Genomic DNA, 26,081 nt, shown 5'->3' on the forward strand with positions numbered 1-26,081 from the left:
TGCCAAGTGACCTCAGGGCTTCTTCCTCCAACTTGCACTCCAGGTCTGGATTCAGGCATGGTCCCAACGCATAAAAGATGTAAGAGGCACAGAAGGAAACAAATTGGAGAACACTATTGTTTGTTTTTGCAGTATTTTAATACAGCATTAAACTGCTATAATGCTAAAAGCAAGCCATATACTATTCAGCAAATAAGGCACATGTCGGAATGCCATTTTATGGACAATCCACAACAGAGGTTTGACAGTCTTTTAAACAACCCAGCTAACCAGTTATCACCTTCGTGGCTGAAATAAGCCTGGCACCCCTGGGGCCTATGTCCATAGAAATGTTATCATTATTATTATTTTTAAGCTGTACAAATTAATTACCAGTTACAGAAGAGAAAAATTATACGACTGAAACTGAAAAGAAGTCTGTGGGTACAGCTATGATGTTTTTTTTCTTTAAGTTTATAAGTAATTGAACTAATCTAAACTGGTAGACGTTAATATGATAAAAGGGTTAGTTTTATACAATGTAGTGATTGCTGCTCTAAATAACCTTTGTAAAGGAAAAACAAGCCCAGTACAGGATTGAACCTATCTCCTATTTTAGCATGGTTTAAGAATCACACAAACAATCTTAATATAATGGAGCTATGTGAAACCATAAAGCGTAAGATGCATATAATACGTGCACATGCATATTGTATCATTTTATGAATTCTAAATAAAAAATAAACACAAAATGCTTGTGTCGATCTAACTCTTTCTTGATTATGGCCACTGATTGATAGTACTGTATTGTTTTACTGCTAGCATGGCATCGCAAATCCCACAGCGTCTTTGCAAACTGCTGCGAGCCTTCCTTAGCAAAACAATGTCTCCCCCCTCCCACCCACCCACCCTGAAGAGATAGTGTAAAAATAATAATAATCAGATAATATAACCGTGTTACAGAATTTCTGAAAGCCAAATCTGGACTCTTTGGATCATTTCACACATTACATTGCAACAAAACGAGGGAGCCGCAGCAAACCCTGCTGTCGGATCTAAATGATGTTACATGTTTGTCACATTTACCACTTGCATGTTAAGGTATGCAGTAGGTTATTTAAAAAAACTAGATGTACACCTGAAAAACATAATGTGTGAATAAGTCCTTTGAGCATTTGCACTTCAAATCTAACTCTTTGCACCGGAGTCCCTGCTATGCTACTATAAAACTGTGCCGACGTAGAAGTCATTATAGCCCCATCCTAAGCATAAGTTTTGGGAGTGGGCTATAAACAAGTGTGTCTTTCATAAGGTCATAAAGTGATAGTGTAACATCTGATTCTTACCAAATCAGTTATAGCTTCTCTAAAAAGGCAATACTTTTCAAAATACACATATAAATAAACCGAATAAGCATATTAATATAAGTTCTAAACACCTGAATAATATACTGGTTACTTAATACTGATATTTTCATCCAAAGGAAAACAACAACAAAAACAACAACAATATGGCTTAAAGAATTGTAAGGGGTTTTTTTTCTTCATGTCAGAATTATGTACCAACTTTCATATAATATTCTATGTAGACAATATTTCCTTCTTAATGTAGTTCTGTTGCATACTTTATACAGACAAAAGCATTGTAAAAAAAAGAAAAAAGCAAAAGCAAAAAAGCAAATTCCTTTCATAAATATTTTCTTGAGGATACACCCTTAATTTTGTATAATACTTAAGAAAACTCTTAGCTCTGTTAGTATTCTAGTAAAAAAATCCAAGGCCCTTTTTGAAAGCTTCAGAGTTGTAAAAACACTTTTTAAAAAACCCAAACAGAACAAACAATAGTTTTTTTTTAAAAAAGGCCCTCAAATATATACAAAAAAAGGTTACTGCAAAGAGTTTCCAGATAACAATTCAGTATTACAAAGAAATATTTGTAACCATTCAAAAATTTAAACACCTAAAAAGTTTTTCCCCCAAAATACACACACAGTATTAAAAAGAAGAAAGGAACTCTATGTCAAGTATAACTCAAGATAAATACACATCTGCAAGTAAAACTGTAAAATATTTCATAACAGGGGTAAACAGTAATATCAATTGACTACATCTATTAACTGCACACGATTGTCCCTTTGATATTCATCCTAAGAAAACACAAACCTTCATTTGTATAGCTACAATTTCAGTCGTCTTACTGAGTGCTACAGCCATTCAACAATACTTCCAGAGGCAGTGGTTTTTGTAGACATAAAACAGATAGGCACTGAGATCATACATATATATATATATACACATACACACACTGCCTTAAAGAATGACAGTGTGGATCATTCTGTTAAGTCTGAATTAAAACCCGATATCTGCTTGCTTAAATTTTAACAAGGTTTACATGAGGATGACTTAGCACTTGCATGATCAGAAGCCTGAATAATGTCTAGAACAACGTAGTGGGCACCATGTAGCCAAAGGTAAGCACTTCTAAGTCCCACTGATTACAACAGGTTTTGGGAGTTGCCTCATACAAAACCAAATAATTGGTCCACCAAAATAAGAGCTCTCTATTCTGCCAGGCAGTAGTTCTCCAATGTGGTGGGTGAAGTCATTTCCCAGCCCTGCTATCAGAGAACCCTTTTTAAAAGGTGCCAGATATTATCCTAGAATCTTAGGCATGCAACCCATAAGGTCTGCACCCTGATGTGCTTAACTTTGCCATTGAAATGGATGGGACCTAAAAAGTGCTTCGCTTTGGTTGGATCATGCTGCTGCTTTAGTTACAACTAGTTTGGGAGGGGGAGGAATCTAACTCCATAATCCTAAACTCACATTTCATTTTCACTGGAATTTCCAGGTTCAATCAATTAGGCTCAAAAAGATTTTACACAAACAGGGGTTACATGGAACAGCAGGTGGTTCTGTGACACATAAAGCATGGCACTTTTCATGCATAGATCTCTATATTTTAATTTGTCGTTGACACATTTGTTGGAAAGCCAGTGCCCCCACATACCAGAGGTAAATGTAACATTGGCACTGGTAGGAGAGTTTCTGGAGACCTGCGAGTTGCCAATTCACAGGAGTGAATATGCACAACATCTTTTCAGATGGGCCTTCCAAAATCAGCACTTAGTACCCCCTGAAAAGCCACTACTGAATATTAGAGGGGGGGAGGCGGCAGCTCCAGAGTGGTTTTTAAGACTGCTCTATGTGCTGCTGAAAGAAGTCAAATTTAGAAGCGTCTTTATATACCAGTCAAAATAATCCTGCACATGTACCTACAAGAATGGCTTATCTTCATATGTAAAAAAGAAGTGTGCAAATTGCCCATTATTTTTTAGCACATGCTGAAAAACAGCTTCTAGATTTTCCAGGTGTGTTGTTTACAAAGCATATTTTTGGCATTTTCTGCAAGTGGATCTGATGTAACAGCACTAAATTTGCACTAGAAATGTATTTCTTAAAAAGAGACAGATTGTTTTCTGAGAAAAGTTGGGCATTGCAACCCCAGTTACAAGCTGTCTTAGTTCATATTTCACTTTTCCTTATTAGATATGGAGATATTACTGCTAACATTTTATAAGTGGTCAAAGAGAAATACTGTATATGATATAACATATGGCTCTTTTGTAACCATATTGTTAACTCTCTTGCAAGAGTGAAACAGAATTAACACTAAAAGTTCAAGTTTTTAAATGCCACCACTCACCTCCACATGCCCAAGATAAGGAGCACTGTACTGTTCTTTACACGGTCACTTAATTTGGCAATGAAAGTTAGAACTTTTTATACAGGGGCAGTCTTCCTTGCTTTCTGCTTCTTTCTGCTTTTGATCGGCCCCTTGATCATGTAAACAAAGCAGAGAAAGAAGTTCAGGGGTTTCTGTCTCAGGATAACTGCTCATGTAAACAATATCTGATGCAGAAATGGCCTGATCCCTTCCTTTTGCATAATCACAATATCTTCAAGTGGTCACTGAGTCACTCATAAGTCACTCAGGGAACTATATTTGAAAACAAAAGCCACACTGTCTCTACAGTTGTATTTGACAGAATTCATAATACCCACAGAAGGTAGGCATGGTGATTCATGTTATACCCATTTTATTGAGCCCTAGGGAGAATATATGACTTGTCAAATTTAATAAAATCAGTCATTATTGCAGGATCTAGCCCAGAGATACTGAGGCACAGTCACATGCAGTGCTGCTAGATGGTGCTATAAACTATTTAAATTAAGTTAATTAATTTCCACGGATTCTGAATGAATACTGCCTGCCATCCATATGAGACTTATTTGCTTAATGGACATTAGGAAAATAAAAGGAATTTATGTTTTCGGCAGCATCATGACAGGTTCACAACGAAATTTGTTACTGGAATAGGGCTTCTACTAATGGGTTTAGAAAGAGTGCACCTGTTTCTTTAAGAGCTCTGCCACATTCAGCTTCAGATTGACTTGCTGCTGTACTTAAGTGCTGCTGTCCTCTGCTCCTAACCACTGTGGCATGGAACCAGGATACACAGCAATTATTTTCAGAGTGTTGGTGGCGGTATGAGAAGCATCACTTCTCATTGTGTATCCAGTTTTGTTAAAGAGGTTTGGCAGGTTTCATAGTGCTTCAGAAACCTGCAACATCTCTTTGGCCAAGGTAACAGTGAAAAAGACACCTCCACCATAGCACTTTCAATGCTCTTCAAAACCACTGTCTGCCTTTAGGCCCACATCCCACAGGTGGGACCACAGCTCAGTGGTAGGGGATATGCAGAAGTCTGGAGGAAAGTGTTTACTGCCCGAGATCCTTGAGAGTTGCTGCCAGCCTGACTCAGCATAAGACAAATTCCTGTGTTTACAACGGGAATGGAAGGAGCCAGAGCTTCTGGACCACTGCAACGATGGTTGACGATATGCCCAAACTCTCTTTGTGCTGCAGCCCACTATTACCCTACTGGGTTCCAGATGTGAAACATCTTTTAAGTATTGTTTTCTTATATATGATGATAATCAGTGAAGCACTTCACTGCTCCTGCTTATAGAAATACTCACCGCAAGTGTTTATGGATAACATGGCATCATCCCTAGCTGATCTGACATGAGATGATTTGACACAGAAATTATCCTGCTTTGCCAGGAACCAAAACATCCCCGTTGAAGATCATCTCAAGTGAATACTACCCAGAGCCACAGTCCACCTGTGATTCTCTGTAGAAACAGGTTGTGCAGGCAAATGGTCCAGTCACTGCTTTATCCCTGCTCTTAAATTTAATACATAATACAGAAAGGAGTTAGAGCAGCTCCAATAATATATCTGCTTCACAAATAACACTTGAAAATTCTCTCACTTGGTGCAATTATTACATTTCCCCTAAACTAATATAGTAATGTTTTGGAACATAGGAAGAAGGGACAGCTTTGCAGTGGAATTTCCTTTATGCATTCCTATGATATCCCTATGGCTACTTAGATATATTATTTGATATTTAATAGGAAATTGGTGTAGTTGTTTCCCTAAAGTGTCACTGAATACACAATAAGTAGGCCCAAGTATATATATATATATTCAGTTAAGGTATGGAGAATACGTCTCCCATGATTCACAGTAAATTTACCTTTGCCCACTCTGGTCCTAAATATTTGTACTGGCATATATTCTGCAGTGATGTTGAAGTAGCAACCCTGTAACGGCATGCAGTATGGTTTGGGTAATCGAAACAGTTTGGGTGCTCAGTCTTGTGATTGAGCTTTTTTGGTCTTATGTGTAACAAAAAGTAGGCCACATAGAAGCTTATAAGCAGTGATGATAGCAAGTGACTGAGGTGTTCCTTGTCCCAAACTCCCATCATGCTATTTTGCTGTTCTAAGCTCAAGGCTGATTAAGGCGTTATGGGCCCCCCCAAAATCTTTGGCGTAGTGGCACATGAGGATTCTCCATAACCATTTTGCAAAATCATAGGGTCTGCTGTTGTGAACATGGAGAGCTTCTGAACTATTACATTGCTCTGCAGGCACCTTTTTGTGATGAGCTTGATTACAAACATGCTTTGTGCAGAGTACCACCATGCCACAACAATTTTCAGTGGACCCTATCTACTTGAGGGGTGTAACGTATGAAATTTCCTTAATTTATAATGTAGGTGAAATTGTTGGTGCCATATTGCTTGGCAAGTCCCAAGTGTCTATCCATTCCTGCCCTCTGCCATCACTGTCTTTAAGTCATATGTGGCTCAAGCACAGTTCAAACAGAGCTCATAAATGAATACATCAACAATATTTTTTGTTTAGGAACCTCTGAAGGGTTACAGGGAAGCTCCCACTATCTATTGTTTAGGGAGCTGATGTGTGTCTTTAGATGTGGAGAGTACGTACATCTTGAACATAGTGTGTGAGCAGATCAGTTAGTGACACCACATTTCACTACAGGAAAAATCTAACTGTAGGGTCTTTGCTCTAAAAGGAGCAAAGGGCCAAACTGCACTACAGAGTATGTGAATGAGAATTATAATGGGGTAGGGAGGGCTTGGGATAGCCTGCTATGGTGAGACAAAGAAAGTTGAATTTATCATGTTGGCTATATAAGGTGGTTGGTTATGTGGCATTCACAACAGTAGGAATTTCAGCCACCACTTGCATAGCAGGTACATAAAGGAAGGAGAAGCTTTAGAAATTGTGACAAGGGAACGGTATTGGTCAACAATGCCCTGAAACAACAAATGCATCCTAAGTGCATTTGCTCAAAAGTAGCCTTATAGATTTCAGCGGAACTTCTTCTGAGGAAGCATGCTTAAGACTACTGGCTAAGAAAGATGAATTCCTGATCGACCCTTCCTGTTCTACCATTATACTTCCATGCAAAACACTCCCTCAAACAATTATTCACTTGTTCTTTTTAACCCTCAAGATTCTATTAATCAAAAGCCTACCAAAAGTCTCATTTCAATGGCCCTGGACTCTTGGAAAGCAAGCAATCATATGCAACTCTCAGACCAACCCTAAAGTCAAGGAAAATGAACATTTCCCCCCTCCCACGCACACGCACATGCACACCTTTTTCTAGCTTAGCCCTCATTGTATTAGAAAAATATATCGTTTGTGGCATTGGCTAGAACCCACATTTAACATTTCCACCCATTTTGTCTAATGCCTGCAAAAGCCATGACGTTATTATATACCTCTCTTGACAAACAATACTGTTTCACCTGGGCAGGATATTGGAACTGTGTAAACAATCAACAGAAACCACGTCGGTGATTTCATCATGAACATGATGGGCACAGCCCAGCAAAAACTGCTACTGCACAACCACCACCACCACCTGTTTTAATCTGACTTGTGTGAGGCTGTTATGCAAGACTCACAGGAAAGGACGGCGGCTGTACAGCAGCAGCAGTGCTTGACGATTTGTGCCCTACATCAGTAACATCTGTTTCATATATATATATATATATATATATAAACACACCATAGTCCTATAAATACAACTTGCACGTATACACATACACAGGAAAAGGGTTACATTCTATTAAAGGTAAGGCGTATTATTAGTTTGTTGATAGGCAATATTGGTGATGTTTGGGGTTCTTGTCTGATGTTCTTTTTTCCTCCCCTCCTCTTTCATTTTGACTGTTTGCTGCCAGAGGATCTAAAATCGTGGTGGCAGAGGTGATCCCTGTGTTGATTTATTGCACACGGCGGCAGTAGTACCCCAACACTTTACATTTCTCACAGAGATGCTGAGGGTGTTCTTTACTTTGATCAGAAACATCCAGGCCGTCGGGCTTTTCCAAGGGTCTCTGCATAAGGAAGGTAAGCACAGGCATACATTCATGTAAATGTGAACTGAAATGCAGCTCTGTTCCAAAGACACATGAAACCATAGCAATATGCAGCCATTTTAAACATTGTAGGTTAGGAGATGAACAGAGAACTTTTACAGACGGCTGCCCACTGATTAAAGAACATTTGATGTTGATCATTGCCACAAATTCTTAAAACACATAGAATCACCGGGTACCACATACAAATTAAAAAGGCAAAGGGTGAATGTTTAACAAAGGGTGAATGTCTCCCATGTGGTTCACCATTTAAAATATGGTTTACCATTTAAAATATTTGCATATTGCCAGACTCTCAGGATAAGTGGGCTGTTGAAATACCAAAATTGTCGAGAGCCACCAAAGTTAGATCTGGGAATCCTCAGATGATGATGATGATATTATTATTATTATTATTATTATTATTATTATTATTATTACCCCATCTTGGTGTCCTCCAGATGTTTTGGACTACAACTCCCATGAGTCCCTGCCAGCGTGGCCCAGTGGTCAGGGACAATGAGAATCCACAGAATCACAGAATGGTAGAGTTGGAAGGGACCATGAGGCTCATTTAGTCCCACCCCCTGCAATGCAGGAATCTTTGGGCAAGGTGGGTCTTGAACCCACAACCCCGAGATTAAGCATCTCATGCTCCACCAACTGAGCTATCCCAGAAGAGTTCAAATCACCTGGAGGGCACCTTGTTGAGGGAGTCAGTTGCACAAGAGTGCAGAGCACTCTCCTTTTCCATGCTGACATTAACCCTGGATGTCCCCCATCTGCAGTGAACACTGGGAAGCTATCCATATTCCTTTACATGTAAAGGCATGATTCAAATCTTGCCTCAGCACAGAACACAGCACTAAGAAAAGGGGGAAAGGGATGTAGGAAAGGTTGTAGAAACCAATTTAAATGCTCTTTATGGCATCAGAATTGCACCTCTATCTCTCACTGCAAGGAATTATTGTCAGAGCAATGTATAGGTTTTTGGAGTACCACATATATTCTATGCAATCATCTGTTTCCTGCCTCCCGTCACCCTGAGCAATATGCTCGCCATCCTTCTCCCCCCCCCCCCGCCAAATATATGACCATGATTTTGGCTGCAGCCTTCCTGTTCTTTCCTCACCAACCCTCCCCGAAGCAGCTTTAAAATCTTAACTACAAATAAGACATTTTTGAAGAGAGACATAATCCAGAAATGAAATCAGTTGCTTATTCCCCAGCAGTTCACTTCAAATGTCTATCATAAAAACAAAAGTGCTGTCTGAAATTACACACCGTGTAAGTGAGATGGAAACCAACCACTAGCTAAGAGTAGGAAAGAACAACCCTAAGGAAATGAGCAAAGGTCTACTACATTTTAAGATTTAAGCAAAAAATAAATACCCAGCTTGCTCTTGTACCTGAATAGGTGCACTGCCATATTTCTTGAAATAAGTTAAAATTATGAATGAACTTGATAAAATCTGAGGGTTTATATCTTTTCTTCCCGGCATTCACAAAGAGAGCCCCCCTGCACCCCACAAGGGCCTCCTTTGTTCTGTGCTATGAAAGGTCTGCTTAGGAACTGAAGGTTTGTGCAATTTCCTTCTTCCCACTGGCTCTGCTGCAATGGTAGCTCCACTGCTTTGGCCAAAGTGGCCTATGAGGTTCCCAGCCAGGGGGCAGAGGGGACTCTGCCCAGTCCATAATAGAGGGGGCCAAAGGGCTCTAGCTCAGGACAGCCGCACTGTGCGAAAGTGCCTGGGGGAGAAGCTGCCGTGACCTGACCCGAGAGAGACAAATGCAGCAGTTATCGTGTTTATTGATATAAACTAGCTTAAAGCAAATTAACACAAATACGCAGGAATAATTTTTTCCTGGAAGTAGAGCAAAGGATGTTGGGGGTGCCAAGAGTTTCTTGGACCACAGTCAGAAACAATATCTTTCCCTGGTTTGCTTTTCCCAGGCATTGGTTGATTTCAGTTTTATTGGCCTGCAACCCATTTAGATCTCAGAAAATGTTATTGTTACCAGCACGTTATGACATACTTGCAGAGGACAGACGTTGCAAACACAGGAAATCAGGTTGTTATGGGCCAGTTGGAGGCCACAAAGCAGTGCTTGGGCTGCATGCATCTGGTGAAGTGCGGCTGAGGTTCAGGCTCCAGAAACAGCACAAAAGCAACAGGCATTAAACCAGTATGCAAACCAAAGCATAGCAAGCAAGCGCAGCATTTTTTGAGTGTAATGATGGCCATGGTCTAGAGCAGTAGAGGGGTGGCCCAGGTTTTCTAGTGGAAGGAAACACTATCCACATCAGTTCATTTGCCAACTACATCCTAGCAGCTTGGATGTAGGGATGTATGCCATGGTGGAAGAGACTTTGGTGCAATGCAGTGGGTTCCAGGGCATGGTCAGTTCATGTAGGGCACCAGCCAGGACTTGGCTGTTGCCTGATGTGTATCAAAGACAAAGCTGACAGTGCAGATCCATGTGTTTAAATGTGGATCTGTCCCATCACAAAAAAAATAAGGCATGGGAGCCCAACTTCAAGAGCAAAAGGGGTGAGGGACACTAAACCTTTTCCTTGCCTGCCACCTCCCTGCCCCACCTCTCTGGATCTCTTCTCCCCACTCGCTTTTCTTCCGCCTTGGCTCCCTTCTGGTATCAGAACTAGAACTGGAATAAAAGTGAAGTTGAGGAGCAGACCAAAAGTGGGCAGAGGGATTAGCACACTTCAGAGGGAGTGCAGGACCAGTGTCAGGGGTTGGACTAACCATAGCCCAGCAGAGGGCCCCCTGCAGACGAGAGATGCTGAACCAGTCTTCCATTGAGAAGTCCCCAGCAGAAGGAGAACAAACACAAGGGGAGTGGTCATTGCAGGATTCTTTGCAATGATCACCTGTTTCTCTTGTGGGAAGTGTTCCTGCAGGTTGCAGGGCAGAGAATGAAACAACATATTATTCTTTATTACAGTGCTATTTTTCTAGAAAAAGAGGTGCCAGGACTCACCACGAAACCTCCCTTGTTCACTTATAATGGCAATGGTGCCCACCTGAGAGGTACTGGAACTGAGTTCTGGCTGAAAAAAGCCTGCTTTATGTTGCTATATTCCCATAATAACCATTACATATCCTGTAATAATTGTCACAGCAAGAATGTGTATTTGTACACCAAGACTAAGGATACCACTCAAATTTAGTTCACATTTCTTCAAAATTATTGTTCATCCCCAACCAAAGTTTCTTATGGTTTTTTGTGATCAATTAGCAACTTTTATATGTGTTTATGTATCCGAGGCTTAAATCCCTCCAGTCCCTTTCATCTTGTTTGTATGAATAAATGTACACAGTTAATATGGAATACAAAGTGAAAGAGAGCTGTTCTTTGCACAAATGTGCATTCTGACCAATGCACACTTGCATTACACACCAATTTAAGCTAGGGAAAGCACTTTAAGTCATGTGTGAAATGCCCCAAGTAATGGAAGGATTTGGCTCAACCCTTCATTTCATACACAGATGATTTCTCTGATAGTTTTCTGGATGCCAAACAGGTAATGCTGCAGGTAGTTTATATGTATTTTTCCTTCTAGAACACAGGACAAGAATCTTTTAAAGGAGAGAAATATTTTTGGTGACCTGTCTGGGATTCTGTGAGCAATTTATATGTTTCCAAAAACCCTTCGCTCCCAATAAAACAGTATCCAGCAAAGCAAACCAACTACCAAGTGGCTGAATCTGAACCCAGTTCTGCAGCTGTCGTTACAGAAACAGCAGAGAAGGCCAAAATAAGAACAATTTTTTAAAAAGGAACTTGACAGGAGGCCAATCAGGAAGAAGCCACGGCATTGATGCTTCTCCTAGAAAGTGGCAGGAGGGAGGGGGGAAATGACCATTCAGAAGCTGGCATCTGGGTGGCAACGCTGCCAAGAACACCCAAGGAAATGGATATACATGCCAGCTCAATCACGAACCCACTGTGACGTCAAATCAAAAGGGCAGCAAATAGCTAATTGAAACAAAAAGCAGCAGCCTCCTGGAAAGGAGATCTTCTTTCTTTCAGAGCACCACCACAGTGCTATTGTTGGTGGGGTGTGGGGGAAATACAGCCCTAACTAACCACACTGAGAAAGGACTATGTGTTAAAGGGCGACATGGAAACTTCCCTGGAGCTGTGTGAATGGTGAGCTGCGCTGATTTGAGGAATGAAGGCTGCAATCCTCAGCACACTAGCCTGGGAGTAAAGTTGCCTGAGCTGAGTATAATGTGCACAATGTAAATGTATTGGAACATACTGTGTGAGAGAGGGCTACGGTTAATTAGCATTTGTGTTTGCATGTAGTCACGAGTTCCAGATGAATAGATCAGGTGCCAAACCGCAACTGATTTGACATGCCACAATTAATTGCATGCTGGTTTGAATCATGCCTCGAAAAATATTGATACAGTCTTAGAAATAACAAATGTCAGTAGGAAACAATACTATAATGAATTTAAACTACATTTTACTAACTTCTTTGGTTTCAGATACATCCAGGTATTTGTCATCTGATGACACTGAGGCGAAACAATTGATGGATGTGGATTCCAGAGGGAAGGGTGCCACTTTCCTGCCTCCAATGTCAGTCCCATGAGCTGTGTTTGCACATGGGTTGTTCCAACCAAACCATGGTTTAATCAGAAGGAACAGTGCTACATAGAAGTTCCTTTAATGCTGACCCCTTGCCCCTGCCATGTCCCTGAACCTAAGCCCATGGTTTATGTTTCCCCCCCAAACAAACCACAAGTGAAGATCCGATTTTGGAATTTTGTGGGAGTTCCCATATGTCATCTTTTCCCAGGGCACGCCATCTTTTTATTAAAAAATTGTCCAGAAGCACCTTAGAGACCAACTAAGATTGTTCTGCTTTTGTGTACATGCACTCTTCTTCAGATACACTGAAACAGAAGTCACCAGACCCTTACATATAGTGGGAGGGTGGGGTGGGGGTTTTCTAAGAAGGGTAGTAGGAGATGGGTGATTGACTCAATGGGTATGGTAATCCTGTTGGCAACTGTTAAGGACTGCAACTAGTCCTACAAGAAAAAGCAAGGGATAGTATGCAGATTAACAAAAATAGCTTTAGCTATTTATATTTGGATATATTGGATTAATGGATTAATGTGTGCAAAAGTGACTACTTTGCCCATCTCTACCAAGATATATATGTAGACTGCTTTGCATATGCAGACTAAAATTTTGCCTTCCTGCCTCTGTCATCAGAGACTGTGTGTGTGTGTGTGTGTGAGAGAGAGAGAGAGAGAGAGAGAGAGAGAGAGAGAGAGAGAACTTGTGTGCTGTTGTTTCAGCTGTAGATGGGATGCACTTCCCTTCATATGGAGCAAGGAACAATGGAGAAAAGCCGTTTTCATATTTAACCCAGGTTCTCAGAATTTTATCTTAAATAGCCGTTTTCATATTTAACCCAGGTTCTCAGAATTTGATCTTAAATCATCAAGATGTCAAGCACAAATAAGCTGGGTAGGTTTCACAATTTCTGGGAAGTTCATTTGAGAGGGGTCAGAGATTACAGTTAGAGAATGAGGAGAGCCATGTCCCCCATTTTTAAACTCTGCATGTGATTATCCGTCAGGATCAGCTATAGTTTTGGCTACCTTATGGTTCTACACACTATTTTTACATTATTATTTTTCTTAAAAGCTTACTATCCCTCCTATTTTTACAAGAAATTTAGTTGTTGTCTTTTAAGAGCAACAAAATATAAAACAATCTACGATTCAACCAAATCATGTATAAAACCACAATACCGCAATATCAATTCCCAAGCAGCCACCCGAGTTAAGCATCAATATCAAAAGGAGGAAGTATTAAGTGGAAGGGCTTTTTAATCAGCTAGGTATTTTACCAGTCATCCAAAAATATATATATTGCAGGGGCCTCGGGCAAGGCTTCTCGCAGGGTGAGCACTGATACTGAGGAGGCCGTAGCACTGGTGATTTCTTAGCATGCCTGGACCAGAACCTCAAATGACTATTGTAGCATGTGGGGGAGACTCATATGGAAGAAGATGGTCCTCAAGGTGCCCAGGTGCCAAGCCTTAAAGATTAACACCAGCACCTTGAATTGATGCTGAAAACAAACCTGCAGCCTGTTCAAATCCTGGTATGATAGACTAAAAATGCCTAACACCCATCAACATCCTTCCTGTGCATTTAACACCAGTTGCAGTTCCTGAATGCTTTTCAAAGGCATACCCACCTAGAGTGTTTTGCAGTAACCTAATCCATAGGTCACTGTGGCATGAATGACCATGGCAATATTCTACTCCGTCAGGAACGGAAAAGTCAGGTGCTACCTGAACATCTAATAATAGCATTGGATTTAAGGAGTACCCTCCCCCAAACCGTGAGCCTGATTTTTCAAGGGGTGTGTGACCCCCTCCAGAACAAGTTGCGAACCCAGACTAAAAGTCGGACACTGTAACTATCAACAACATGTCTGTTTTGTGTGGATTATATTTCAGCATATTCTACCTCATCCAGTCTTTCACAGCTACCAAACAGCAGTTCAGCCATTCAGCTGCCTCCCTAGGATCATATAAAACTAAGAGGTAGGGTTGAGTGACACACCAGCATACTGATGACTCCATGACCCACACCCCAACCAGCATTTTCATGTGCAGTGTATATTAAACAGCACGGGAGACAGAAGGGAACCTTCCAGGACCCCAGAGCCCGCAAGCAAAGGGAAAGAACAGCAGTCCCTTGGCACCATCTTCTGGGTCCAAATTCTCATGAATCAACGGAGTTGGTTCAATACTGTGCCCCTAATCCCCACCCTTTCAAAATGGTCCAGAAGGGTACCACAACTGATAGACTTGACCACCACTAAGAAATCCAGGAGAATCAGCAGAGATGCTCCCTCCCAGTCCATTTTCCATTGCAGGTTATCCACCAGGGTGACAAAACAGACAACATCGAGCAGATGCCATGGTGGTGGAAAATGAAGATTCCTTTGCTACCATCATTGTCACAAAACAGGCTCAATAACTAGTTCTAAGCTTTTGGTTGGGCTCACTATGAATCTTCCTGTACTTTCACTCTAGTGGTCTGCTCACTTGTTTCATTGCTCCTCAGTAAACCAAAGAGTTTTATAATCTCCAGGGGAGAGCTAAGCTCCACCAGGGGCTTAGAAGCAATAGAATTGATAACTGGGCCACTTCTGTATTTCACAGATTGACCAGGACAGTGGCAGAACTGCAATCTATTTCAGTGGGAATTCTCCCACCCACACAGGGAGCTATCAGGATTCTACCTGGATCCATCAGTCTCCAAGGATGGACAATTTCAATAGCTCCTTCCTGCAGAGTTGGGCAGTTGTCCAGAGACTAAACCTAACCAGGCAGTGATCTGTCAATGACAAGGGAAGCGCACTGACTTCCTCCACCCTCAGACCATATTGTTCCAGCCCGGGACAAAGCAGCAAGTCAAGCACATGCCCTGCAATTTGTGTGTGGGACCATGTACCATTTGAGGCAGGCCCACGGTTGTCATGGCAGCCATGAAATCCTGAGCTACTCCAGTCACGGTATGAAACTCAACCAAGCTTGTAAACCCTGGAGAATCCAGCATCACTATGAAGATTATCATGGCCAGCTTTGGTAAGCAGACTGTTAGATGGTGCACCAACAGAATTGCTATCATATCCTGTGTTTTCAACACCATATGCAGACACACAGACCTAGTGGGTTGCCTGGCAAGAATGATGGCATCATGGCAGACAGCAGCAATTGCTCCTCCCTGTCTACTGGGACTATGCGGCTGCATAGTGTAGTAATGATGACTACTTGACTTGTGGTGATATAATTGCTAACAGTTATGAACCATTAAAAATCCAATTTCAAAATGTGTGGTGTTTAAGGTTGAATATATCCAACAGCAGGCTTTTAAACCATGCTGAGAATCTTGCTGCCTTCTATTGTAATTGCTTAGCTCCCCCTCATATACAGAAATCTAAAATGGCAACTCTGACATGCAGTGGGAAAGGGCAAGGCGTTCAAACATACTACAATTCCCTTCCTGTGTAAATATATATTCAAGGTGAGGACTACAACCCACAAGAAACTTTTTATTTATTTATTGCATTTATATACCGTCATATACCAGCCAGGTCTCATATCCTAAATTTTGTAAATAAGCCATTCATCAAAGTATCTGGTTTTACCTAATGGCTATAGCCCTTTTACTGAACCCCAATAATCTTGGAGAACAACACAAGGGATTTCTTTCACTCTGCTTCTGCTGTTGCTGCCAGCAAAGGAGCAGAGACTGTGCTTTGGAATGGATTCTAAATTTCTGGCATGGTGTCATCATTTGCTAGTCACATAGCCTCCAGTCTCATTTGTAATGGATCAGTTTTCATTTTGACCTACTTTAAATTAATCTGAAAGTTTTATCTGAGCACTGAAATATTTTCTGTGGCTAGGGGAGGTCTTTGCTCTGCTCTTCCAAATGACCTTTTCTTCGTACTTAATGTCATACACTTTCCCCAACATTACCTCTTACAATTGAGACTCTTGCACCCTTCACCTTCCCGATTATACAAGCACAGATCCTTGTCGAGATTTAACAACTGCAATTGCATCAAGTATAACTCTCAAAGAGATTGGTAAATACACCCCACATTCTCTGCCCATGAAAGACACGAATAGCATCATATTTTTTCAGTCACAGCTTCCACACTGAAGTTGACTATCCTTAGGCAAAATGTCCCAATCTAGCAATGGAATTTAATACATGCAAATAATACATGTGAAAACGTATTGCAATGCTCTCCAGTCCCCACTGAATGCAATGAATGTGTCTAACGGGATGGATAGATCAGTCTAATTCTGCTCCATGTCTGTCTCCTGTGTGTTCATTCATAAATTATTCCATCCCATTTTCATATTGATCTGTGATGATTTTTTTAAAAAAGGAAAAACATGCATGGAAATTTGCATTATTTTTCAATGCATTTTATTATTTTCACAAAATGCAGAGTTGTGTACACATTTTACCCAAAGCACACATTTTTGGGGGGTCCTGTATTATACCTAAAACACAAGTTTTCAAGACAATTTGGTATACCTCTTTTAGTCAAGAACTCACAGAAGTGCAAAAACCAAAGGATAACTGTGTTCTAATCTATACATTAATCCAGGAAATGTGAATCAGATTGATTCATTTTAAAAATACTATATGGACAAAACAAAACCCTCCACTCTCCCTACTAATGGGAAATTCTCACCCCCCACCATCCAGATTGCACATAAGAAAGCAAAAGCAGCACATTACAATAAAAATGAGTTCACTTTTCATTTTAAAAAATAATAAATGGGAAAAGTGTGTGAATAAAATCTACTATAGGAAACCCTATAAGAATTAACAGAATGTTATTTTAGACCCCAATGTACTATAAAAAATAATCCCAAACATTTCTTATTCTTCGACATTAACTATAAGTAATTGTCAAATACATCTAATTGTTTTTTAAACTAAACTATGACTGGGCTCAATATCAGATAACTGAAACAACTACAAGAGGATTAAAAGGTTACTTAAATTCTTGACAGTTGTTTACAATTACTTTAGATATTCTGAATAAGAAGAAAATGTGTTTTGTTTGTTTGAAAAGTTTTGTTGCTGTTGGCTTTTTTAAAAATAAAAAAGTTTTGACATTGTTTCTAACATTCTTCATGTGCTTCCCATAATAAAATATGAGCAAGTATTACTGTAATATACAATTGTCAGTAATCATGTAAGCACTCTTGCTCATAGTCTCAGTCTTGCAATGTCTCAGTCTATTGAATTAAAACTTACTTGACGTTCCGCTTCTTCCAATATATACGTTTAATTCAGGGGAGGGAAACCTTTTCTGTCCCTGAAAGGCCAAGTGAGATAGGTGGCTGGGACTGCAAGAGCAGTATGGGGATGGTTGCCAAAGCCCTCTTGCAAACAGCCCATGCATGCTGCACTCTGTATATTGAGTTTTTGGAGGCTCACTTGAACCATATGGAGGAGCACCTGTAACAGCCCTACCTGCTTGTGAGGATACACATTGATGTGGCACTTGATACATTCTTGTCCCATGTTGGCCCAGGAGTTTCCACTCATCCATTTTCTCTTGCACTTGGGGCATTTGTATTCACCAAAGCAGCGTTTTTTCCCCTGGTACGGTGTCAGGCCTTCTCCTTTTGGACGTGCCTAAAATGTGAATTGGAGAGAAATAAATGTAATCATAACTGAAGTGCAGAACAGGAAGTGGGAATGGATTGCGCCGGGAGTTTTGTATGCCCAAGGAGGCTTAGGCCCTCTCCCCTTCCTACATAGCTCAGGTTCTCAGCTACTATGCTATACCAGTGTTTCCCAAACTTGGGTCTCCAGCTGTTATTGGACTACAACTCCCATCATCCCTAGCTGGCAAGACCAGCGGTCAGGGATGATGGGAACTGTAGCCTGAAAACAGCTGGAAACTAAAGTTTGGGAAAATCTGTGCTATACCATCTATTTCATAATCTTAACATAGTAATCTAAGGAACACTCAAATAACAAAAGACAATCGAACAAAAAAGAGCAGTGAGATTTTTAAGCACCTCTACAAGTAAGAACTCCCCCCCCCCAACATTCTCTCCCACTCTCCCAGAAAGATATCCCATCCTAGCATGACCAAGACACGGAATCCAGGGCAGGACTACATAGATAGGGGTTGGGCTGGCTCTCAGTGGCTCCCACTGAGCTGTGTGGAATAATGCAAGCCGGCTACAGTAGGCAACATGATTCCCCCGGTGTCATTTTTTTCCTACCGTGCCACTACAACAGCTGGCATCTTGCTCGTTAATAAATAGCAGAGTAAATGCAATCTTAAAAATTCATTCCTTTATCCAGTACCAAAGGCCAGGTGACACTAAAACAGTGCACTCTGCTTCCGAAGCATAGGGAGAAATAGAGAATGCTGGACTTCCTTGGGAGGGAATTCCAAATCTATGGTGCCACTATGAAGATGTCGCTTCCGTTTGCAGCTGTTGAAGGAAATTCCCGTATTGAATGTTCCCCGATGGGGTTATATGACCCAGACTGTTTAGGGCTTTTAATGAATGATGGTAACCAGCACCCTGAATGGTGCCCAAATTAGTGCATCCACAGAGAGCATGTCAGTAGGAATTGCTTGTCCCAGAGGTGCTTAGCACTTTTGATTCTGTGCTTGGCTTCTTCTGTGGCTGCCCTCCCCTATGACTATGGACTTGCTTGTGAATGCCTTCTCTGTGCTTTCATGGGTAGTAAGCATGCAGGGAAATGCCTGCTCTCATGAGAACCCCAAGGCCCATATGGTTTTGGTTTCATGTGTTGTCATTCTATTATCCATTCTATTATCCTGGAAACTGTGAATCACGGCCCTTTGTGGGGCTGACTGTGCTATGATCCATTTATGTTGTTGTCTTCTGAGGTTGCTTAACATTCCCTGATGAAATCCTCAGTGTTTCTTAACTGTGCGGGGCGCCACTTTTCTTGGTCGGCAATATGCATGCACGATGATTTGTTTTTATTTGCGATACTTCAACTGTTTTATACATACAGATGGCCTGTTAATGAATACGTGAGTGATGCCTATTTCCTCACTTAGACAAATCTTTGGATTTTGCAAGACACATAACTAAACAGAATATGGGATTGCTAATTATATGAGATAATCCAGATTTGCATTAAAACTAGGGATACTACTACAGATGTCTGAATAAGTAGGCTATACTAAGTACCATGCTAGCACAGCAATGTTTAGGTACTGAAACAGATGCCACAGTTGGTGTCCATTTTTACAGGGTCTCCTGCTGTCTCCTCTTTCGCTACCCTTCTCTTGTGCCCTGCTTCTTCCATAACTTTCCCATTCCATCCTTGTTTCATCAAGCAAATGCCACACTCCCACTCTGGTCATAACAAGCTCCAGAGTATTTCATAATGATGTTTCTAATCTCTCCCAACACTAAATATCAGGGTTACTGAGTAAGTTGCTCCATGACTGCTGCAGAACAAGTCTTGAGGTCCCAGCAGGCATGAGATGGTTAAATTACAGTTAAGGCCATTTGGTTGCTTGGCAGTCTGTCGGTTCAGCTGACATGTCAGCTAGCACTGGGAATTGAAACTAGTTTTTTAAAAGAAAGAAAGAAAGAAACCGTTGGCTCAGTTTCTTCGAACTGAGTCCAAATTACAAAATGGTATTTTGACATAATATGCATGTAAAGGTGGAGTTCCTGGCTGCAGAGGTGCTGGCAAATCTCCCGTTCCCTGATAATAGCTGACCCCGATTCCCAGATAAGATTTGTGCCTGAACTTAAATGTTTCTAAAATTATATCACACACACACACACACACACACACACACACACTTCTCTCTACTGGAAGCCTGTAGGGATTAAATGTCTTTCCTCAAAGGCTGTTGGTAACCCACTGTGACCTGAGCAGGCCAAAGGCCTCTTTGTTACCCATTCATGTAACTACACTTCTGTTCTGCTTGGAGACATTTTATAAGGCTCCCAGAATAAATTTAAGCTTTCCGAAAGCCAAGTGGGTCCTTAGCTTTAAGAAACTCTCTGCTTTGCTCTGGGAACTTGGGCACTATATCTTGGTGTAGAGGTCCAAATAGCTCTTGGTTGTTAAAACTGTGTAGAAGGAAAAGCAGGTGTTTGGCATGAAAACCCGAACTTGGCAGGGATGGGAGATCCCATGGCCAATGGCGATAGCTCGTGCTGTGTTGTGTGTATGTGAGAACTTCAGAAAAGTACATTCAGCGTATCTGGCCCTGTTAAAGGAGGCAATGAAACAAGGTGGGTATTTCCCTTGTTTTATTGCATGGGGATAAGGAAGGCCATAAATGCACAACTTTCAATGAGGAATGCTATATTTTCCACTTAAAGGAGCCAAAAAGCTTGCCAGAAGGGTAAGTTGGGCTACTGGGGTCAGGTGGGGCTGGGCTGCAATGGGGGTGTGAGTGAAGCCAGGCAGACAGGGATCAAGTGGAAATTCTGGAGTAGCAGAATTCAAGACAACTAACTGACATGTGCTAAGTCAGTGTTTCCCAGTGGTCAGGGATGATGGGTATTGTAGTCTGAAAACAGCTGGAGACCCATGTTTGGGAAACAATGCTAAGTGAAAGGATGAACAAGGTAAAAAGAAGGAGAAAACAGGAAGCACAAGCTGGAGGTTCAACAGGCATAGCCAAATTCGAGTTTCTGATTGCTCATCCTTCCGGCAGCCACAGCCACTACAGCTTCTTTTTGTAGTAGCGGTAGAGAACCTTTCTCAGCTCAAGAGCCATATTGTGTTGTGGGCAACATTCTAAGGGCCATATGCCAGTGGTGGGGGGAAAGGGGGGAAAGGAAGGACCTACTGACAAGAGAGCTTGGGGATCCACATTTGCACCCAGAATCTACCTTCCTTGGATGCCCGTGCAAGAATGCCACTTAGTGGTTTTTAATTCACAATGAAGCGGTAGTATAAAATTGTTGTGAAATAAAAGTAAATAAATGATGACTTCTCCTTTGGGCAAAAATAGAAACTGTTTGCAGGCGGTTGGTGACAGCACAAGAAACCCTCGACATTTCTTGTGAGTTAAAATGGGCATTTATTGGGAGCTAAAATGGGGTGGAACAATCTTCCTGGTCCCCATGGCAGGCACCTGCTCCACATTGCCATGTTACTCTTACGCCAGGAAGACCCAGTGTGTGAACCTAGCTCTTCCCTGAGGTGCTAATTTAAATCCAAGCTGAGGTGTACATGGAGAAGAGTAGCTCCTGTTCTTTATTCTGCATCTCTTTTACTTTACTGAGATGCACCCTGCTTTAGCCAGGCAATACAGATGAACCACTATGGAGGCTTCCTGACCATGATCCCCTCCTTTTCTTGACTGCAGCCAAGGAAGGGCTATTAAAATAAATAGTGATGTTTCTGCACAGGGTGGACTGCAGGGTTTATATATATATATATATTTTTCTGGCTCAACTCCTTCTTCCCTAGAGCAAGCTGGGAGTGTCATGGTGACCTTCACAGCTGTGCAGGGTTCTCAGTGAGATGGGTTATCCCACACCGCTAGTAAATTTGTTGCATCATCACCCCTACTTGGGGAATTGCTCCTGCTCCCTCCTGCCAAGCAATAAATACTCAGTGTAAATGTGGAAGGAAACATGCACATAACAATTGAGTCTCCCTTCCATTTAATAATAATCAGCATTTTATACAGTGCTTGAAGCTACATGATGTCTTGTAATCCTTGCAGGGACCAAGTATTATTATATGGTTGGAGTTATTATTCTGATATTGCAGAGGAAGATTTGAGGCTGAGACAGAGTGGGGTGAACAAGGTGACTTCATGGCAAGAGACCAGGGATTTCCTGATTTGTAGTTTAGAAGTAACTGAATCTTACTTCAGCACTAGTTATAGGACCAGGGATTTCCCCCCCCCCCCAGCCAGAACTCACCAGAACTGAGTTCTGGCACCTCTCGGGTAGGCTCCATTGCCATTCCAAGAAAATGAGGGAGGTGCTCATGGTTCATGTGCCTTGCGCACACATATATCCACCTGGCTTCTCCTTCCCTGGCACAGGAAGATTTTACTTCTGAATTCCCTTAACCACAGTTCAGTGTGTCACCAAACCCACACTGGTAGTTAATATGTGTGTCGCTCTCTGGGTTCATAGTGTGGCTATCCTTACGTTCTCCACACTTCAGTTTCTCCAAGGACGTCTTGATCTATTTTATTACATTGTTTTTAATCCTGACCTTCATCCAAGAGGGTCATGGTGACATCCCCCTCTCCTCCCTTCTGCTACAAGCAGCACTTTAAAAACAGTGAATAGAATGAGTTTTGGACTGAACCTCCACTATAGCCATAAATTCAGTGGGTGGACAAAGACAGGCCTCTCGCATTTCTTCATTCTAAGTTTCCCTGTGTTAAAGTAGGAATCACAACCCTTGACAGAGTTGTTGTGAGGATAGATAACAAAAACATTGTGAAAAATATACTCCACAACCATCCTCAACTACACATTATGCAGACTTCCAAGATTCTTCCCTTCAGGTATGTGGACATGGCGGTGCTGGTGGTTGTTTTGCATTCTGAGCTCCAAGCAGATAAACAGATGGTCTGGCTTTGGGACAAGGCAGCTTCCTTTGTTATTCTCATATACCCCACCTACCCTTTCCCCTGTCAAACCACAAATGGGCTATAATAAGATTTCTGAAGCATCTAATCTCCCCCCGCCACTCCCCTCCCCCACTTTGGTGAGTGCCAACTGGGGCCCAACTGGTCCGTGTATCTCATGGGACGGCTTTGCCAAGCATCTTGGCAGCATCAGGCATCATAAAGGATCTATTTCCTTCCCTTGGGACAATTCTCCAAAAGTATCCATTTGCAGAGTTTCAGTCATGCCTGGATTTGATGCTGGACTTTTACAAATGCAATAACGTGCACAAGCATCCTCTCAGACTGGAAGGCAAATTGACCACTGAGGGTGTATCTTCTTCTGAAAGCTCCAGGGACAAAGCAGAGTATTGGAACATACAAGCATGTAGCTAGCAAGATGCTGGACTCAGTCCACACAGAGATCTGAGTTGATGGGAATATTTAATTAGAAAATGCTTATCCCTCAAACGTCAGAATAAAATAAACCATAGAATCATAGAATCATAGAGTTGGAAGAGACCACAAGGGCCATCGAGTCCAACCCCCTGCCAAGCAGGAAACACCATCAGAGCACTCCTGACATATGGTTGTCAAGCCAAGTTTAGTAAGGCAAAAATGAATGACCTGACATTGTGTTGAGGGTTTGCAACTCCTACACCACTTCACTGGCTGCACCATGAAAAATCTTAAGATGATGACCACGTAGCAAGCAATTTGTCCTGTGAAATGCTAAGGGGAAGAGTGGAGGAAGAGATATTTTAACTGCGGTTGTGTGGTGAATGTAACTTGCAGAACCTGTCTTAGATTACCGTATAAATAAGAACAAACCAGTCTATTAAAAGCAGCATTATTGTAACAAAAGAATATTAGTTTAAACTACTTTAAAACATTTGTTGGGAAAGCTATTATACTGCCACCTCAAGTCTAGTACGATTATGGTCTTGCAGGAGTCCCTTAAGAGGATATTCCACAGCTAGGGCACCATAACAGAGAGACTGCCTGGGCAGCCAGTGATTTAAGTAGCTGAAAAGAAAGCACAGCAGCAGAGATCCTTTGGATATTCTTAGACTGTAGAGAAGCTCACACTGGAGAAAAAGTTCTTGAGTACTGGCTGCAGATGTTTTAATCTATTAGGGTGGCTTTCGATTTTGTTTTACTCAGATATGGTTGGCATCTGTCTATCTCAGGAGACAGTGGAATAGTGCACTTTCGGAGACAAAGTCACACTGTTGATGAGCAGAGCCATTGAAATCAATGAACATTCGGTCCATATAGTTAAGTGGGTCTGCTCTGAGTAACACTCAGTTGAATACCACCTTTAGGATTTCAGTGGATTTTCCTGGTGGTGTTGATTGCATTAATTAAAAGGTATTTAGATACAAATATTTGATCATATTCCCTATGTGATTCACAAGAAAGAATAAAACAACATAGTAACTATGAACAGAATATAATACAGCAGAAAGGCCACAAGTTCACAAAATGCGCATAAAACAGCAATTTTAAAATTGTATTTAAAAAGTGTTTGGGGGGAAATGATTGTGCCTGGCAAAAAATAAAAAATAAAAAAATTAAAAGGCACCAGGTGAACCTCTTTGGAGATAGTATTGTGTTATTGGGGAGCCATCGATAAGAAGGCCCTCTCACTCGTAGCCACTTGTCTCAACCCAGATGATGGGGGCACCTTCACGAGGCTCTTCTCTGAATATCGTAATATAATTTAGAAACATTATCTCAAAAGTTGTTTCAGAAGGGGGGAGGGAATATACATCTCTCTTTTTCTACAATGATGACTGAGTGGCACGATTTGGCAGTGCTAATCAGGAACTGCTTACACATGTTTCTAGATGCTGATTAAAGCTGCAAGAGATGAACTACTCAGGAGCCTATAAACCTAAAGTGCTGGCTTGGCAGATGCCTCAGTATTCAAATTAAGACCTGTGCTACAAATCTTGCAAATGCCTTGGCCACAATATTTTGGAAATAATCTATGTAGTGTTTAATTGGGCTGATCATTAGGCCCATTTGAGGGTGAAATGCATAAATGCCAAAGCTGGGATTCTATGCACTATGCCAGCAGAAATGTCAAGAGAGCTGTTTCCCAATGCTTCAGTCAACGTGAAATGTCAGGAAATAGGTTATTTTGACAGTACACAGGAAAATTTTTGACAACACCCTGTTCCATTACATCAGGGGTGGCTATTTTATTTCATGGCTTTATGCTAATGTGGGCATGGTCACAGCTAAACATTTGGTGTGATCAAGCTGGAAAGCGGACGTTGCCAAAAAAAGAAAATAAATACCACATGCAGAACCATAGAATCATAGAACTGTAGAGTTGGAAGGGACCACGATGATCATCTAGTCCAACCCCCTGCAATGCAGGAATCTTTTGCTTATGTGGGGCTCAAACCCACAACCCTGAGATTAAGAGTCTCATGCTTTGCCAACTGAGCTATGTATCAGAGCACATAGATAACACTGCATGGCTAGGAAGAACCAGTATGGACCCTCCTCCAATTTCATCAAATTATGTTTTCCCTAAGACAAGCCCCCTGCAAATTGGTTTGTTCACCATCACAAGACCATCAATTCAGGTGCGTTACAAAGTCCTCCCGCGGCATGCTTTTATTACTAAGTGGTGAAGTGCTGGCTGCAATGCTTGTCCCACTATGATGCCATTGGTAGCACTCAGGACAAATTGCTGAAGATCATTGGTCTTCAGTTGCTGACAGCATTGCAGGCAACTACTAATATTATTAATAACACTACCATTTTAATAACATGGACCTAAAAACTTGGGGAAAGGGAAGTGAGCTTTCTTGAGTTCTGCTGTTGTAGAGAGGGGTCTTGAATATGTTATGGCAGCTTTTGGAAAGGTGGAAACAGCTGTGGAATAACCACCAAATAATAGGCAGCATAATTTTCCCAGCATAAGCCCCCACTCAGACAAGTGATGGCCCAAGAAATAGATAGGCACCACATGTTCCCAGATGTGTGCCTCAGGATCTCTTGCAACCATGTGCATTGCTTTACTTTCTAAGACTAGAGATTCAATAAATGCCTTTAACAATTGGTAAGTGGCCAGCCT

General features: G+C 41.5%; 1 protein-coding gene across 3 annotated transcripts in view; it reads right to left on the reverse strand.

Moving 5' to 3' along the window:
- Nucleotides 1-116: 116 nt before the first annotated feature.
- Nucleotides 117-26,081, reverse strand: part of ZCCHC24 (zinc finger CCHC-type containing 24) — a 108,454-nt gene continuing 82,489 nt past the window's right edge. The window contains exons 3-5 of one of the 3 annotated variants that reach the window (XR_014564056.1): nt 17,857-18,021; nt 3,491-7,765; nt 117-3,322 (exon numbers count right to left, since the gene is read on the reverse strand). Coding sequence is in view for 1 of the 3 variants with exons in the window: in XM_083738541.1 (XP_083594667.1) it covers nt 7,652-7,765; nt 17,857-18,021 (279 nt within the window). In the remaining 2 variants the exon portion in view is untranslated. Of the gene's footprint in view, nt 7,766-17,856; nt 18,022-26,081 lie in introns of all 3 variants that reach the window. The other 2 variants (XR_014564057.1, XM_083738541.1) reach the window with 2 other exon arrangements.

Source organism: Podarcis gaigeae (genome assembly GCF_964106915.1).
Source record: "Podarcis gaigeae genome assembly, chromosome: 5".
Lineage (NCBI taxonomy): Eukaryota > Metazoa > Chordata > Lepidosauria > Squamata > Lacertidae > Podarcis > Podarcis gaigeae.